This window comes from Rattus rattus, chromosome 4 (assembly GCF_011064425.1).
Source record: "Rattus rattus isolate New Zealand chromosome 4, Rrattus_CSIRO_v1, whole genome shotgun sequence".
Lineage (NCBI taxonomy): Eukaryota > Metazoa > Chordata > Mammalia > Rodentia > Muridae > Rattus > Rattus rattus.
In genome coordinates this window covers 90,283,920-90,303,502 of record NC_046157.1, presented here as the reverse complement: position 1 = coordinate 90,303,502, position 19,583 = coordinate 90,283,920, and the positions used below count along the sequence as shown (strand labels likewise).

Sequence of the window (19,583 nt, the reverse complement as noted above, 5' to 3'; positions counted from 1 at the left end):
TCTCCCCTACCCTTCCCCCCTACTTTGCAAGTAAGCTTTCCTGACACCACTCCCTGAGTCATTTCACTAAAATCTTTAGAACAGGCTGTTAGGGGGACACAAATTTCATCTTGGTCATGGGAAGGAAATACCTGAAAAGCCAAGTAGTGAAGAACTCACTTTACCTCTGCCCATTTTTCTCTATGTTCCTTCAGGAACCAGCTTCATAAAGATAATTTTATTATACATCTGAGAGAGGAAGAAGTAGTGGGTCTATTCTAAATGTATAAGCACTATGTATGTTCCACACAGAGAAAAAACATCAACTTGTGAACCTCTCTAGGCCTGGTGGCTCAGTAGTGCAACCCTGTAACTCCCGCGCACAGGAAGTAAGGGAGGGAAGATTACTACAAGTTGAAAGCCAGCCTAGGCTGCAGAATGCTACTTTTCTCCACACACATCTACCCCCGCCCCCAATCTTAAAATGTGGATCTCTTTTTTCTAGTTCCCTCTCTGTAGTCATGATTAGGGAAATGCTGCTTTGGGGAGGAAGGAGTTTACTTCATTTGATAGGTCACAGTCCATCATCAAGAAAACAAAGGCAGGAACTCAGGAAGAAGCTTGAAGTAGAAACCATGGAGGAATGATGCTTACCGGTCTGCTTAGCACCTTTCTAAAAACACAGCCTAGGATTGCCTGCTTAGCGATGGCATGCTTCTGGATCCTGCATCAGTGAGGAATCAGTGAATTCTCCATAGGCCACTCTGATTGGCACAATTCTCTCTCTTCTTTTTAAAAATTATTTTATTTATTAACATCACAAATGTTGCTTCCCACCTTCCCCTTGCAGAATTCTTCCATCTCCCTTCCCCATCACCTCTGAGAGGATGGTGCCCTCCAGAATACCCCACTCTGAGGGATTTTTCCAATCCTTTTCTACTGAGGCCATACACCGCAGCCTTCTGCTATACATGTGCCTGTGGCCTCGGACCAGTCTTTGGTTGGTGGATTAGTCTCTGAGAGCTCCTAGGGATCCATAGTAGTTAACACTAACTGTTGGTCTTCTGGTAGGATTGTCATCCCCTTCAACTCCTTCAATCCTTCTCCTAACTCTTCCATAGGGGTTAGTGACATCCATTCCATGGTTAGCTGTGGGTATCTACATCTATCTCAGTCAGCCTCTCAGAGGACAGCCATGCTAGACCCCTGTCTGCAAGCACAATACAGCATCAGTAATAGTGACCGCCTTTTCGATGGATGCAGCAGTCATTGGTCAGCCATTCCTTCAGTCTCTGCTCCATTTTTGTCAATACATTTCTTTTAGACAGGAGCAATTTAGGGTTGAAAATTTTATAGGTAGGTTGTTGACCCAATTACTCTACTGGGGGTCCTGTCTGGCTACTGGAGGTGGTCCCTTCCCAGAGGTTCCCTCTTTCCAGGTGTGTCAGGTTGACAACCAAGGTTCATCACTACACTCTGGAAAGGATTGTCATGGCAGGGACTTAATGTAAGAAATAATAAGACATTAAAATAAGAAACAATTTCTGATGACAGGGGATTTTTTTCTATATGATATACTGTCAGGGAACTGTCTCTGGATTCAGATCCAAGGTTATTTTCTGTGAGTGTGGTCAAAATACCATGGTATTGCTATTATGGCTAATATGTGGCCAAGTTCTGCATTGAAACCTAAAACTCTGATGTCTGAGTAAAACAACTGATTGACCCAAACATGAGTGAAGTCTTGGAGCTACTGCCTGAAAGCTTGAAGACTTAATGTCACAAGACCTACAGTTGTGATTCTATGCTAGAGTCAATAACCATCCTTCTCTCGAACTCAGCCTATAAGCAATCTTAGGACACAACCTTCATACATATGTAGCTGGGCTCCACTGTAGAAATAAGGGAGAATGGTGTGTTGGAAGCCAGTTCTAATTGTAGAACATGTCCACTTTCCAGCATGGTTTAAAAATGAGAAATAATTCAAACAGAAATGATGAGTTCCTGGTAGGAAACTGATGAGCATTTTATGACCATGCACAAACTCTTCCTGTCTAACTCCTCCCCCAGTCACCATCTCCTCTCTAAGATGGAGTGGGTAGTTTATGTCCAGCGCTTAACTTCCTCTTGGGTATCAGAAGTCAAAGGCTACTGTATGATTTGATTCCATAGACTATATAGTAGGAAGAGATATCTTTACTTATTTTGGCCAACAGGTTATTAAGGCAACATTCAGGAACAGATTTCCTAAAGTACTCCTGAGCTTCACTGCAATTATTAGCAAGGGATCCCATAGACATCTGTAGCAGTGGCCATGTGACTGCTGTGACCATAGGCAGTTCTCTGAGCAGGGCAGCCGGCTATGCATACCTTAGCACTGTGCAGCCATGACCTGCCTATTGAGTTCTGAAATAATTCTCTTCTGGGACAAAAAATGACAATGAAAAGATAAGCTATCACTTGAGTTCAAGGGGATATGGCACTTTTCACTCCAAGGGAATGCCCAAGTAAAAATAGCTTCTTGCAATTAATTTTGTTCACACTTTTAAGTCTCATTCCCTCCAATTTATTCTTTATTGTGCTCACATACATCACACGTATGCTTTATCTTTTTAAGACAACTGAAAAGAGAGAGAAAGACAGAGAGAGAGAGACAGACAGACAGAGAGAGAGAGAGAGAAACACTAGAGACTTAGTCAACTTTTGCATCAAAATCCCTTAGTCCCAGGTTCTTTCCACAGAGAGGAACCTAATCCAGGAGGAAACAGGCCAAGGTAGAATCATTTCACTTTAGGGTACATTTTCCTCATCTGTCTTTTTTTTCTCTTTTTTTCCCCTGAATGCATAGCTTCTTAATCTCCAGGAAGAACAGGTGTGGATGTAGGGGTCTCTGCCTTGCTGGTCTCCCTTAACATCTTTCAAGAGCTATTTACTCAGAGCTCTGTTGAAAGATGAAACCCAGGGGACAAGTTCTTCTAAGACACTAGCTGCAGGGAGTGACATTTTGTTCTTTCCTTCTGGAGGGACCCACTGGCTCCCTGGGGTTCCAGGGGAAGCTTTGAAGGCTTCTCTGTGAACTAGTGAGCATACCATCCACTGTGAGGGGTCAAGACCACTCACCACTGAGCATCTTTTCAGGACTTTGTTCATTTGTACAGGTTTGTTGGTGGCCTGGGGTAGTAGGTATGACTTTTCTATATACTTGATTTCTATAGCAATAGCAAATTTACTAAGAGAATGGGAAATGGGCAAACAGAAACAATGGCGTGTGTTTATGGAGCCCATTCTTGTTAGTGAGTAAATTCTGTAAGTCCTTTTGTAGTTGTAAAGAAGGCTGTAAAATAGTTTAATTACTGTAGCTCACATGAATCCAAAGGCACATAGTTTGGAGCTATGGAGGTGGGAAACAATAGATAGATCTTTTCCTTCCCTTGTTGCCTCCATTCTAAGTTTCATTATTAAAGGTGGATGCTGACCCTGTTGCCAGCACTGTTGTCAGCACTCTGAGGGGCTCATGTGGTATGAATGTTGTGTTCTGACCTATGGGGAGAAGACATCACCAGTTTTACTATGTGTTAAACATTAGCCTGAGACTGGGAACAGGGTGGGAGAGGACAGAAGAAGGCAGAGAGAAAGGAAGAAGAGAAGGAAGGTTACAGGAGAAAGAAGAAAGCCAGGAGAAGCCAGGGAGGAGGCAGCCGGAGGAAAAAAGACTGGATGAGTGGTGTGAGGGGAGGGAGAGACTGACAGAGCAAAGGGAATAAACATGGAAGAGGACCTAGAGGCGAAGACCAGGGCACGGCTTGGCATTTGCTTAGTGTTCCTAATATTCCAGGCAGAGGTCTTCTGCTTAAATTGCTTCACTAATTCTCTGGAACTCTGCAAATCAGGTATGCTGTGAACCTCAAGTTTTAGATGAATAAGCTGAAGTTCAGAGGTGTGGAAGAACTGCCTGAGGTCACCCAGCAAGGACCATCCAGCCTTAATTTTTTAAGTCAGAGTTCCGAATGTCTACCTTCCTAAGGTCCTCTGAGAAGTACCCGATTCGAACTAAAGTTGGAGACTTACTTTGGGTCAAAGCAAGCTTATACACAATGCGACTACAGACTCAGGGCTCTTTTATGGACTTTAGATGCTGGTCCACTTACATTCATATCAGTAAACTGTAAACTTGTACTTTGTTAGAGTTTAGAGCAATATTTGTTCATTTTTACTACATGTCAGTCACTCAGGGAGCTCACCGAGTGGTAAGTTACTCAGACTCTACCCAAAGGCCCTGGCTTGGAGCCAGATGTTCAATGCTTAAAGCACTCCAGCTCACAGCTGACAGTCCAGAACATTCAGAAAAGTACTGTTCTGTCTAATAGCCAACCTGTAAGAGGACTTTGGGCATTGAAGGTAATAATAAGCTATGTTTATAAGTAGCTTTAATTTTTAGAAAATTCCTCTCACATTGAACAAATATCTCACATAACACATATCTCCTTGGTTTGTTTAAACAAAACTACATATAGAAGATTTCAGTTCCCTATATTATTATACTGTATTAAGTGTGCGTATGCGTGTGTGTGTGTGTGTGTGTGTGTGTGTGTGTGTGTGTGGAGAGATGGTGTTGCATAGAAAATTGCCATGTGTTTCCAACCTTTCACTGGCCAGAATAGTCTTCTGATGTGTACACCTGCTAAAAACAGAAACAAGTATTTATTCATTGGCATAGAGGGAAGTTAATTACTTATACATTTTAAAAGGCAGCAAGGGATGGGTGTGACCGGAAGCATCCTAAGTGGTGAGTTGGGTGTATGTTTTAAAATTTAAAATAATGTGATCTGGAGAATTAAAAAAACCACCCAGTTATTAGTTTTAAAAATAGAAATAGTGACTAATTATTCTTCCTGTTTGATGGTTATATGAGATAGCATAGCCTATGGAATTTCTAAGCATTTCTTATTACACCTTCAGAATTGAACAGAATGTCAGTGTCTATATTTTGCCTTAGTATCAGTCCTCCTGGTTTGCCATTTGGATCTCCATAGTCTTGATCTCCATGAATCAAGACTATCAGTGGCCTCTCTTTGAGTAGCACTTAAAAGATGAGAGAGCTAGGGAGAAGGAAGGGGGGATGCACACAAGCCCAGGAAGTCGAAACTGGTGCTGTGTCCTCAATTTCTTGCAAACCTCTGGAGAAACTGAAGGTTTGATATTCTGCAGCAGGCTTCGAGTAGGTCACTTAACGAATGCGTCCTCCACTGAATTTTTTAAGAGTCTTTTTTTTTGTTCTGTTGTCCCAGATACATTTGGGGTGTAGGAAACACAACACCACAATCCTCAGCTTGCTTTGATATTTTTAATGATGTAGTTCTGATTTGTGGTGGACATAAAACCAGAACAACTCCAGAATATGAACTTATAGGGACATCGGGAAAGAGGAGGACCTAAATGTCCTTAAACACAGTATGCATCTTAAATTAAGGTGTTTATAGCATTGCCAAACACAGCATGAGAGTTTGCATGTTGATATGTGTGAAATGTTGGGAACATTCAGGATAACAGCTGAGAACATCCTAGTCATCTGACCTCTGAGAGTTTTCTTTCTCTTGCTACACATCCATGGCAGCGATAGTGTAGCCTTCAGCCCTGTGAGGAGCTCTAACCTCAGAGGCTCAATGCTTCCCTAAGTTAAACAGGTACCATGGGCAGCCTGGGAGTCGGAGTCCAAACATCTTGGCCTTTCGTAGAGATATATATTGATCCAAGATCGCTCCTAAAATGAGGAATGGTGGGGGGACACATTCATAGTGTTGAAACTAAAGTGGCTCAGTGTAGGTTGTAATCACATAATGGACAAATTTTAGGCTCTTAAATCACAGAGTACAATGCTTGGAGGAGTGCTCTTGCATGGGCTTCTGAGGTCCATAGCATTGCCTGAGTCAGCAAAGATAAAGAGCTCTCCCCATTATCAGGCCAAACCTGCACTGAGCCTATGTTTTTCTTTCATTGATAAAATATGACCCCACTGTCCTTTTGTATCCCAGTAGTGTGAGGGTACATGTAGTTTTTTTTATGTTTTGCAAATTGCATGCAGATAAAAGGGGATTCCTTTCAAAACAACCTCTTAATGATAAATAATTTTTGATTTACTATACATAACAGTAGTATTTTTTTGTTAAAACAGCAAGCTTTTTTTTTTACCAAAATGAAAAGAAAACATTCATTTCTTTATAAATAGTTTAAGTAGTTTAAATACATATTTCATACCAAGGATATAAAAATAGCTTCTTTTTTCGATAAATAAAGACATTTTCATTTACATGGCAAATAACGTGCGGCTAGCTAACCACTGGCCACCAGCTCTATTTGACTGATTGTCTAGGAGATGACATGCAGTGATAATTGTTCCTCTGCCTTCACAAAAAGGAAAATAGATCAGCGGGAGCCATGCACTCCCGAGGCCAACAGTGCTATGGATATTGTTCAGGAATGACAACCAGGCACTCAGGAAAAAACCTTTGATGCACTTCACAAAAAAATCCACTTATGACAAAACTAATCCCCAAACTCTTTGTCTGGGGTTTCTATCTGCTCAGACCCTCTGGGTCATAGGATTGTTACCAAAGTCTGCCAATCAGACCAGTAAGTTAATACCTGTACAGAAAAGGTTTTATGCTTCTACGATCTAGAAATTGTTTGCTACAGTATAGAGGTGGCTCTGCCTTTTACTGGCCCCTTGCCCTCTTTCCTGCAGAATTCCCAACTTTGCTCAGGCTCCACACCTGCTAGAAGACACAAAGGCAAACTAGAGCTGTCATGCAGCAGTGGATTTGGCATTGAAAGCTGCCCTTATGTGCTGATATTATCGTTTATGGCTTTGCTGTCTTTACATCCGCTGTGCTTGTGACAACTTCTACTGGAAAGTTCTCCAAGGGTTCTGTAGAGGCTGACATCATTCCTTCTCGGTCCCAAGATCCTGGTAAGTTTTCCAAACTGAAAGAACTCACAGGTCCATGAGTGCTGCTGCCCTCCTCTGACCTACTTGGGAGAACGAGGTGCAAGGATGTTTCTGATGAGGAGCACACAGAGGATGAGAGAGTGGCTGAGATGGACTGCAAAGGTGTCAGTGTGGTATCTGAATGAGGGGAGATGCACCTTAGGAACTGCAAGTGGCCTTCTTGGATAACCTGGCAGTGAGAGGGGGAATAAGCCAGGTTTGGAGAACGATGCAGTTCACTATCTACTGGACTTTGCTCATGAGCTTCAGTTCGTTGAGGGTTGCTGCCCACCAAGGAGGGGTCGACACTCCAGATGTCAGAGGTGACATTGCCATGGTAAAGATGTGCTCCATTTGCCTGCAAGTGTAGGCAAGGCTGGTGAGCACTCCAGCTCACCCTAGTCTGGAAACTTTCTCTGGAAGGACAGATTGAAGTGGGATGCAGAGAACAAAATTGTGATGGCTGCTGAGGTGACAAGATGTTTTCCAGAAGTTGCATGATGCTTCTCATATCTTTCCCTAGCTGGGAGACCTCCTGAGTCAATGTTGTGACCTGTGTGGAGAGAGAAGAGCCAACAGCAATGGTCAGAGGTACACAGAGTCGACAGGTTTTAGAGCAATGAAGACAGGAAGTGAGATTTATCAATAAAAGGGGTGCCCCAACTCAGAGCTAGCCATACTCAAGGTGAGTGAGTAGGTTGGGCATCTAGATAGATTTATATCTTGATCAAAAGCCATACCTATGCTGGAAAAGATGGTGAGGTGTTCAGCAATGACTGGGGTATCACTGTAAAGAATAAGGAAGACTCGATGGCCTTTGACACCTATGGCAGTTTCCACCTCCTGAGAGTGGATGGGATGTAGACTGGTACACAGATGTCACCAAGTACTTGGAGGGGCAGATATCATGTCAAAAGTACCTGGCACACTGATTCCCTGTTTTGTGCGTTGATTAAATAGCAGCTCTGTGGCTTAACATTGTCTAGCTTAGGGTTTGTGACTACAGGTCTAGACAGGGGCAGGACCTTAATGAAAAAGAGTGTGGAGAATGGCTCCAGCTGCATATGTAGCAGAGGATAGCACCAATGGAAGGAGAAGTCCTTGGTCCTGCCAAGGATGGACCCCCCCCCCCAATATAGGGGAATGTCAGGGGGAAGGGGAAGTGGTTGGGGAGGGGAACACTCTTATTGAAGAAGAGGAGGAGGAGGGCATAGGGGTCTTATGTCCAGGGAAACCGGGAAAGGGAATAACATCTGAAATGTAAATTAAAATATATCCAATAAAAAAAGAAAAGAAAAAGAGTGTGATGAGAACACTCACTAAATTTTCTAAAAAGAGAGTTCTTGGGAGAAATGGGAAGCTACAAAATGAGGTAAAGAGATCTGTGATAAGGTTAATTAGAGCAAGGACTATGAGTACCTGAGTGTCGTGTGGTCTACCAGGTAACCAGGAGGACCTTGAGTTATAGCCAGATAGTTCTGTGTCTGCTCCACTCATTTTAGAAGCAACTCACTCGCACTTTATCAACTTTATCAGATTCTCAAAGGAGACACAGTCCATAAACACACAAACCATAGAATGTATCCATTTAAAACAACAATAAAATCCACGGACAAAGTTGTTTTCCTAACATTAGATCTGGATCAAAACAACAGCAAACAAATAAACAAACAGCAAAACTCAAGAGAGTCCATTAGAAGATTGAATGTAACTCCCGTCGGTATTTTCTGAAGTGTTTGTTCCTCAGCACAAGAAAGATTGCATCTCCTCAAACAGAATACATACAAATTTCCATTCTTTGGATTACTTAACACTAAAACAATGTTGCAGTGATTAGCCATCTCTATTTTAATGAAATCTTATTAAATTTTTGATTAATTAATTAATTAAATTTAAAATTTAATTAAAATTCATTTATCTAATGATATTGTTGCTGTGATCTCATTTTACTCTCCCAACCCACAAATGTTCCAAAAGAAGCTGTTGAAGACTTGGATAAACAGTCCCAGGCGCCAAACAGGACAGTTTCAATATCCATCACCAACCCAGACACTGCTGTTTAGGTGGGCTTCTTTATGGATAAACACATTTTAAAATGCCTATATATCTAGTTTTTGTACAAGTGTATACTCTATGATGAATATACCCTTTAAGTCCTCCACTCTTCCTGAGTTAGTCTTTTTTGTCTCCTTAGACAGCTTTACTTTCATTGTCTACACATTCCTAATTCTTGCAGTCTACTTCCTGTGAGAGCATCCTGAAGCTAATTCTTCCTTGCAGCCCCATCAGGAGGTGGGCACAGCTTAAACTTAGGCATTTAGAACAGTCTAGAAGGAAGTCATTATGTGATTCAGGTTACCAACTGTCAACATGTAGGCTGAAATTGCAAGACGAGAACTCTGTGCTGGTGTGGAACTGTAGGGAGCCAAACTGATGCTCGTCTGATTTATTTTTAGTAGATCTTCAGCTGCTGGAAGCAGAACATGCCTCTCTATCTCATGATGGAGTGGAAGGATGAGTGTTTCTCCAATTCTGCATGTGTGGGCCATGTCTACTCAGTGTCACAGGACTCCTGCCCACAGACAGGCTGAAGGGTCTATGGAGTCCTTATCTCCATTATCAGCATTTCAGAATAAACTGTGCTCCAAGTAGGGGGATTGAAAGGGCATCTGAATGACCCTTCTTGTAGGCACAAAGAGCCCCTTCCTGAACCAAACTCACCAGAACTGGTGGAGTAGCTGAGCTTTCAATAGGGATGCTCTGACCATTCAGGACTGGAGGAAGATGAAGCATTGGAGGACTGCCTCTGAATGTTAGGTATAATGAGAATTACAATATCCAGTGAAAGCTTTAACAAATTTATAACAATACAATATTTTTATGATCTAATTAACCAATATCACTAGGACAGGCAGGGTTTCATGTGTGAAACAGAGCACTGAGCTCCCCGTCTCCAGTATTTGTTTTAGTTTTAGTTCATGTGTATGTGTGCACCCAAGCATGTGTGTTCGCATCTGTATGTATATGAATGTGTTGTATATGAATGTGTTCGCATCTGTATGTATATGAATGTGTTGTATATGAATGTGTTCGCATCTGTATGTATATGAATGTGTTGCTCTCAGAACCCAGAAGAGGGTGTCAGATCCCCTGGAAATGGGGTTACAGTGGTTGTGAGCCCCCTGCGATGGATGCTGGGAACTAAACACCTATACTTTGTAAGAGCAATATGCACTCTTAATTACTGAACTGCTACTTCAGCCCCCAAATAGCGTTTGTAAGAATAGTTACTTCATGAAAGACATATTTGGTCTAGAATTCGGGCCTTACTTTTTGCTATGTTATCACATGAGACAGGAGCCATTGTTTCTGAAAGAGTTGGGAGATGCTGGCTAATGTGTTTAGAATCTCTACAGAAAACAGTAACATAAACCATTGCCTCATGAACAAGAGTTATTTAGACTGTCAGTTCAATGTCAGATAAGTAAATAGTGTAATTTCAGAAAAACAGTTCCACACTGATTAAACAGTAAATTCCTTTCAAAGCAAACTATACGAACAACAACAACACATGATTTGCTACAGGGTAAACACCATAATTCTGAATAAATGCATTCTAGCTCTCAAAATAAATTTTTTTCCATTTCTTCAGAGCCACATTCGTGACATCTAACTTATACTGTACATCAGCACAACTTTGAGGCCATGAACTCTGAATGGGAATCCATAGACTCAAGTGGCTCCAGGAATATAAACATATATTAACTCTTCCAGAAGGCGAATTACTGTCTTAGCTGGATCTAAAAACAACACAGACATCAAGAAAATAGAGCTTTCAGATGATGTGACGGAAGATTTCCATTACTGTGTTCCTAAGGACACGCCCCAGCACCCTATTAAAATTCTGAGGGAGAATTAATCCCTTTTAGGTAAAAGAAAGATAGCATCCCTTGAAGGCGGAGACAATGGTGGCACTGATGGGAATAGGTTTTATTCAGTGGAGTGCGTTGGTCCCTGCTGGGTTAGTCGACAGAGTCTATTCTAAGATAGGGAAGACACTAGTCTTGATCAAGCAGAAGAAACAAAGTTTACTTTTGAGGGTGGCAGAGTTCAAGCTGCCATGTGGTGAAAAGATTAAACAGAATTGCCAATGAAAACTGTTGGGGCTGCTTTCTGTCTAGGACTGTCCAAGTTACAGAAGTTCTGTCTTGGACATAGAACTTAGCACCAGAGCATTGCGAAGTGAAGCAAGACAGTCATCCTGCCCCAACAAAGCAAGCTTTCCTCTTATCCCAACGGCAACCTAAATCCTTATGTGTTTTTGCCATTCATATTAGAAAATATCACCCTTTCTCTCCCTGGCTATTACAGAGTCTTCCCAAGCCCCGCTTCATTCCTATCAGATATTTGGAATACTTCGTACACATGGAGGCTATGTGGATTTGGACTTCTGATTCAAGGTAGAGAGAATGGATAAAAGGAGCATTACTTGATATGTGTTCTCCACTTGTATATCAGTTTTCTCTTCCTCCCTTTTCCTTGTCCTCTCTTCTTTCTCCCTCTATAAATAAAAACCCAGCGGTCTAAAAATTCAAGCTATTGGCCCAATCAGTTCACCACCACCATCTACATAGCCAAATGCACACACCTAACATTTCCTCTTGCCCTAAGTCCTGTCAAAAAAGCAGGGTGGTGAGGACAACAGTATCTGTGCTCCAAAGTGACTCACCTCTCTCTTCCAGACACCAGCACAGCGAAAGACTCCCTTCTCTTCTTTTTGTGCAAAATCCTGCATTAAAGTCTCAGTGCACCCGATGCCAGCAGGTGTGTAGTCAATGCCCCTATTCCTCACAAACGTCACTTCTAGTCAGCCACACACACCACGGAACAGACTGGTCAGCAGCGGTAATCTACACTCTGACCTTGACTGGAGGAAACTAGTAACTCACCTCACTTCCCTATTTCCGCCACCTCCAGGAGTCCCTAGAATGCTCTGACACCATTGGCCTACATTTCTAGAGCGCCTTCTTTTCTGTTGTATTTAACCAGCTCCAAGGGCTTTGACGGATGGCTTAAATAATCTTTTAGATGTAAAACTTTAGTCCTCAGATAATTGGCTTCATGTTAGGATCCTACATGGCTGGATTTGATAGTGGATACAAAACCTAAGCTTACTCGAGTATTTCTGCATGGCAGAGAATACTGATCCGGAGGGCAGGCCAGAGGAAAGGGCAATCGCTGTTCTCTATCTAACTCCTCCTCTGCAGCAGCATGGAGAAACGACCCACTGTCAACACTGTTACTATTTAAGAAACCAGGGTGGGGATTCTGTGTCAGGGATGCGAGATGCAATAGGAGGATGTACAAGTTGGAGTTGTTCAGAACTGAACAAGGACCTGTGTGGGCTGAGTGCAGGGAGAGCAGGGACCTTACTGGTTTTTTAAGTAGGTCAAGCTTCTGTACAAGTACTGCCACACAGCATACACTCCAAATTTTGTTTTGGTGGTTAAGTAGTTTGCCTGGGAGTAAACTGCATGGAGAATTTCTTAACATGTGCTTCTAATAGTTTTAAAAAACTAAATTTAAATAATCTTTCCTACCGATTTAAACTAGTAAGGACAGAAATAATTACCACCAAGCTTTGAGTAGGTAAGAATATTTCATATGCTCTGAATGTATTACCACAGTCCCCCAACATTTAAAGCTGGGAGATTTTGAAATATGTGATTTATTATTTAAGAAGTCCATTTGTGGGGCTGATTTCTATTTTCCCCTGTAATAGCAGACACTTTCATATACTATACTGTGGCTTTTGGTGCAAACAGATTTTTTTTATTTTGTTTTGTTTTGGTATGTTTATGGCATGTGTTTTGGAAACAGAAATGCAAGTCAAAATACCTCTTTAACAATGCTTTTATTTCCTGTAAAATCGCTCTCCTTATGTATGCTTTGTCTTCCCGAGTCCTGGCTACTACTAAAACCATGGATTCCGAAACTTTACTTGGTAGGCAAAGGAAAAAAAACATGACTTTCATTTTTATGTGTTAGTGAGCAGATGGAAATGCATCTGGTGACGTAAACTTCTTAGTGCAAACTTAGTGCAAAGAGTTCTTGACCTGTCTCTGATTTTGCCAAATGTGTATATTTTCCTGTTAGACCAATTTTCTTTTCTTTTTTAAAAAAGATTCTATTTATTTATTATATATAAGTACACTGTAACTATCTTCAGCCACCAGAAGAGGGCATCAGATCTCATTACAGACGGTTGTGAGCCACCATGTGGTTGCTGGGATTTGAACCCAGAACCTCTGGAAGAGCAGTCAGTGCTCTAACCACTGAGCCATCTCTCCAGCCCTAGAACAATTTTCTTAAATGCAGAGGTACTAATTGCATCAAAAGTCTCTGCCCAGCTCAACCCCCCTTTTACAGGCTCTGATTCGGGTAATTAAATGATCTTTTCCCAAATTCTTTGTCATTTTGTATGTTTGTCATGAGATTTAGATAAGTTCAACCAAACTCCACAAGTAGACAAGACGATAAAGATGATTGACATCATTTTACCCCTGCGTTTGTTGCTTTACAAAATGTCCCAAACAAATGACTGGATGGTTAAGATTAACCATTGTAGTGAACTTCTGAGCTTAGAGTTTCAGTTAGGGTCTGGCTAGATAACTCAGCAGAGCTCTAAACATGTAATGCTTTGCCTTAGCTCCCCCACCCCAGAGGACTGCAAGTGGGAACCACCATGGCTATTTCTGGACTCTAAATTGTATTCTGCTAACTATGTCTATCTGTGTCCCAGCTCTTCGCTGTCTTTTTACTTTGCTTGGTAATAAGTTCCAAAGTGGAAAGATAAGTGCCCTCCATCTTTGGCTTTCTCTCTCCTGATGACTTTGACAGTCTAAGGCTTGATGCCAACTTTAGAAACATCTATTTCTACAAAGGGGACAGCATGCTTTCTTAATGATCTTTTTATTATTTGAAATTTTCATACAAGTGTACAGTGCGTCTTCATCATATCAATCTTGTCTCTAAATTTAATTCTCATATGCTTTAAGGAACACCATCAAGAAAGTCAAGTTTGATCTACAAAATGAGAAGAGAAAAGTGAAAATCATGTGTTTCATAAGGGACTTGGTTCTATAATATATAAAAAATTCTTAGGAACCAACGACAAAAGGACAACCTAATTGAAAATGGGAAAAAGATGGAAAGGGTCAGTTCTATCAAGAAGATAGATAAATGACTAAAAACCAGTTAAAGCTTTCAGGGAGTTCTTTTTTTATTGGGTATTTTGTTTATTTACATTTCAAATGTTATCTCCTTTCCCAGTTTCCCCTCAGGAATCCCTATATCCTATCCCCTTCCCCCTGCTTTTATGAGGGTCCTCCTCCTCCCACTCACCCATACTGCCACCTCACTACCCTGGCATTCCCCTACACTGGGGAATGGAGCCCTCACAGGACCACGGGCCTCTCCTCCTAATAATGCCAGACAATGCCATCCTCTGGTACATATGCAGCTGGAGCCATGGGTCCCTCCATGTGTACTCTTTGGTTGGTGGTTTAGTTCCTGCGAGCTCTGGGGGAGTCTAGTTGGTTGATATTGCTGTTCTTCCTAGAGGTGTGTAAACTCCTTCAGCTCCTTCAGTCCTTTTTTTAACTCCTCCATTGGGGTCCCTGTGCTCAGTCCAATGATTAGCTGTGAGCATCCGCCTCTGTATGGAACCAGTATCTAGTTCTCATACATTAAAGAAGCGGCTATACTTCACAGATGGTGTTTACATTTTCCATATAGTCTTAAGTTCACATGTGGACTTGTATTGCAGATTTTATTACCCTCTAATGGAAGAACAGGATGAGATTAGAAAAGACAAACTCCTTGTTGAAGTAACAGAATATGGACCTAAGCAGTGGTTCTCTCTAGGATAGCTTTGCCTTTCAGCAGTGTTTTTGTGTTGAGCTCACTACACTGAAGCAGTTTTTCTTTAAACCTTTTGCAATAATGTCTTTCTGGGTCATCCAGAATTGAGAAACTACAGCACATGTACCATTTACCCACAAACCTCTTCAGAAATGGAGTGTGTGACTCTCACCATCCACGGCCCCTGAAGTGTCTTTTCATCGTTATTGTCAAAGACTTTTCTTAGAGTCACAGCTTTACTGTACTATAAAGCATGGGCACAGCATCTAAAGCCAATATTGGTGGCTGCCCTACATCTCTAAAATTCCCTCACGTGTGCTGGGAATGTGGGTTAATATCGATGTTATATCTTCTCTGACTTTTTAAATGTATTTCAGTAGTTTATTATGAAAATTATGAAATGTATACAACATGGAACAATTCCATATGTATGAATTATGCATAAATATTTAATTTATTATATTGCATTTTTATGTGTGCATGCATATATGTGTGTGTACATGTGTGTGTGTGCACGAGTACACATGCATGTATCTGAAGAAGGTAGAAGATGGCTCCCTGGAAGTACAGTTACAGAAGGCTATAAGCTGCCTGACATGGGTGCTGGGAACTGAGTTCAACAATTCAGGTCCTTTGGAAGAGTATAAGTGCTCTTAACCACTGACATTGCTCTAGACCCTATATGTTAAATCTTTGAGCAGATATCAGAACTAGGATTCATGAACGCTCCCACAGTGCACCTGGTACCTGTAGAATGCATCTCAGTCTTGGTCATACTGTTGTCTGGCATTTCAGCAATAAATTGCAGAGTCAGGCAGTTGATTCCACATTTACTACCTGTGTGTTTCCTGCTAGACAGTAACTGAAGAAAGTATAAAGTAAGAGGAAAACAATCAACTGATGTGGAAAGTAGGATACACAAAATCCAACATTAGGCTTTGATTTGTTTGGATTTTGTCCCTATGTCAATGACATGGCTTTGTGGGAGGTGTAGGAAAAACATACCAGTAGATGTAGTAGGCTTTAAGGGGTAGCTGCACATTCTGAAGCCACTTCTTAGTGGCTTTTAATGTACTTCACACAGGGTCAAGGCTATATAAATGAAATTAGGTGTAAAGGGTAAAGTTGTTTGTGTCTTGTTTTGTTTAAGCTACAATTGTGAGGAAATCGGATATTTTATTATAAGGAAAATCTAATATTTAGAAGGTGATTAAGCCACTCATAATTTTATCTTAGCCTTCTTCCGTCAATGCATATTTATGAATGTTTCTTAGTAGAACAATAACACATGTGTCACACTGTAAGGATCCTTTGTTTTGAAAATGGATCTCTGTTTCCATAGACTGCTGGATTACATTGTCAAAAGAAAATCATACAGTGATCAGTTCTACAACCTGACTTGGACAAGTGTCCACCCACACTTAAAAGAGACAAGCTTCCTTTCTCAAGGACAGTAGCTGAATCAAAATTTAGTTAAGAAAAAGACCAATAATTGGTAGGATTAATACAGTAAAAATAGCCATTTTGCAAAAAGGAACCTACAGATTCAATACAATCCCCATCAAAATTAGAACCCTTCTTCATAGAGTTAGAAAGAGCAATTTACAAATTCATTTGGAATAACAACAACAACAAACAAACAAACAAACAAACAAACAAAAACCCAGGATAGTGAAAACTAACCTCAACCATAAAAGAACTTCTGGGGGAATCACCATGCCTGACCTCAAGCTGCATTACAGAGCAATAGTGATAAAAACTGGATGGTATTAGTATTGAGACAGCCAGGTAGATGAAAGGAATAGAATTGAAGACCCAGAAATGAACCCACACACCTATAGTCACTTGATCTTTGACAAAGGAGCTAAAACCATCCAGTGGAAAAAAGATAGCATTTTCAACAAATGGTGCTTTTTCAACTGGAGGTCAGCATGTAGAAGAATGCAGATCAATCCATGCTTATCACCCTGTACAAAGATTAAGTCCAACTGGATCAAGAACCTTCACATAAAACCAGATACACTCAAATTAATAGAAGAAAAGAGCCTCGAACACATGGGCACTGGGGAAAATTTCCTTAACAAAACACTAAGGGCTTATGCTCTAAGATCAAGCATTGACAAATGGGATCTCATAAAACTGCAAAGCTTCTGTAAGGCAAAGGACACTGTGGTTAGGACAAAACGGCAACCAACAGATTGGGAAAAGATCTTTACCAATCCTACAACTGATGGAGGGCTTATATCCAAAATATACAAAGAACTCAAGAAGTTAGACTCCAGAGAGCCAAATAACCCTATTAAAAAAAAATGGGGTTCAGAGCTAAACAAATAATTCTCAGCTGAGTAATATTGAATGACTGAGAAGTACCTAAAGAAATGTTCATTAGCCTTCCTCTACTCAAAGGATAAACAGGATGAGGAAGAAATTAAGGAAATGACACCCTTCACAATAGTCCAAAATAATATAAACTATCTTGGTGTGACTTTAACCAAGCAAGTGAAATATCTTCAAATCTCTGAAGAAAGAAATTGAGGAAGATCTTAGAAGATGGAAAGATCTCCCATGTTCATGGATTGGCAGGATTAATTTAGTAAAAATGGCCATTTTGCCAAACACAATCTACAGATTCAGTGCAATCCCCACCAAAATTAAGAACTCAAAAAGTTAGACTCCAAATAACCCCATTAAAAATGGGGTATGGAGTTAAACGAAACATTCTCAGCTTATGGAATGGCTAAAAAGCACCTAAAGAAATGTTCAATATCTTTAGTCATCAGGGAATGCAAATCAAAACAACCCTGAGATTCCACCTCATCCCAGTCAGAATGACTAAGATCAAAAACTCAGGCGACAGCAGATGCTGGCAAGGACATGAAGAAAGAGGAACACTCCTCCATTGTTGGTGGAATTGCAGACTGGTACAGCCACTCTGGAAATCAGTCTGGAGGTTCCCCAGAAAATTGGACATTCCACTACCTGAGGACCCAGCTATACCTCTCCTGGGCATATACCCAAAAGATGCTCCAACATACAACAAAGACATATGCTCCTCTATGTTCAAAGCAGCCTCATTTATAATAGTCAGAAGCTGGAAAGAACCCAGATGCCCTTCAACAGAGGAATGGATTAAAAAAATGTGGTTCATCTACACAATGGAGTACTAATCAGTTATCAAAAACAATGACTTCATGAAATTCATAGGCAAATGGAATGAACTAGAAAATATCATCCTGAGTGAGGAAACCCAATCACAGAAAAACACACTTGGTATGCGCTCATTGATAAGTGGATATTAGTCCAAAAGCTCGAATTACCCAAGATACAATCCACAGACCCCAGAAAGCTCAAGAAGAAGGATGACAAAAATGCGGATGTTCCCACTCCTTCTTGAAAGGGGAAAAAAAATCCATAGGAGGAGATATGGAAGCAAAGTTTAGAGCAGTGAATGAAAGAATGGCCATTCAGAACCTGCCCTACATGTGGCCCATATATATACAGCCACCAAAACTAGATAAGATTGATGAAGCTAAAAAGTGCATGCTGAAAGGGACTGGATATAGATCTCTCCTGAGAGACACATCCGGAGCATGTTCAATACAGTGGTCAGTGCTAGCAGCAAATCACTGAACTGAGAACAGGACCCCATTTAGGGGGATTAGACGAAGGATTGAAAGAGCTGAAGGGGCTTGCAACCCCATAAGAACAACAGTGCCAACCAACCAGAGCTCCCAGGGACTAAACCACTACCGAAAGACTATACATGGACTGACCCAGGGCTCCAACTGCATATGTAGCAGAGAATAGCCTTGTTGGGGCACCAGTGAAAGGGGAAAACCTTGGTCTTGCCAAGGTTGGACCCCTAGTGCAGGGGAATGTCGGGGAGGGGGTGGTAAGAGAGGTGGAGGGGGGAACACCCATGTAGGGGAGCGGGTGGGGATGCGGGCTTATGGACAGGAAATCTGGAAAGGGAATACCATTTGAAATGTAAGTAAAGAAATGTATTTGGGGGCTGGAGAGATGGCTCAGCAGTTAAGAGCACTGACTGCTTTTCCAGAGGTCCTGAGTTCAATTCCCAGCAACCACATAGTAGCTCAGAACCATCTTTAATGAGATCTGATGCCCTCTTCTGGTGTGTCTGAAGACAGAGACAGTGTCCTCATCATATATAGACAATAAATAAATAAAAATTCAAAGTATTTTTAAAAAGAAATATATTTAATAAAAAAATTAAAAAAAAGAAAGAAATGTTCAACATTCTTAGTCATCAGGGAAATGCAAATCAAAACAACCCTGAGACTTCACCTCATACCATTCAGAATGGCTAAGATCAAAACTCAGGTGACAACAGATGCTGGTGAAGATGTGGAGAAAAAGGAACACTCCAAATTTGTGTTTGTTTGTCGGGTTGCAAACTGGTACAACCACTCTGGAAATAAGTCTGGAGGTTACTCATAAAATTAGACATTGCACTACCTGAGGACCCAGCTATCCCTCTCCTGGGCATATACCCAAATGATGCACAAACATACAACAAGGACACATGCTTCACTATATTCATAGCAGCCTTATTTATAATAGCCAGAAGGTGGAAAGAACCCAGATGCCCTTCAACAGAGGAATGGATACAGAAAATGTGGTACATCTACACAATGGAATACTACTCAGGTATCAAAACATTGACTTCATGAAATTC

The 19,583-nt window shown here is 41.1% G+C and overlaps 1 protein-coding gene across 1 annotated transcript in view; it reads right to left on the bottom strand.

Annotated features, from left to right (window-relative positions):
• Positions 1 to 6,312: 6,312 nt before the first annotated feature.
• Kcnh8 (potassium voltage-gated channel subfamily H member 8) overlaps positions 6,313 to 19,583 on the bottom strand; it is a 582,230-nt gene continuing 568,959 nt past the window's right edge. The window contains exon 16 of the mRNA XM_032900823.1: positions 6,313 to 7,517. Within this exon, the coding sequence (XP_032756714.1) occupies positions 6,837 to 7,517 (681 nt within the window). The 3' untranslated portion in view covers positions 6,313 to 6,836. The remainder of the gene's footprint in view (positions 7,518 to 19,583) is intronic.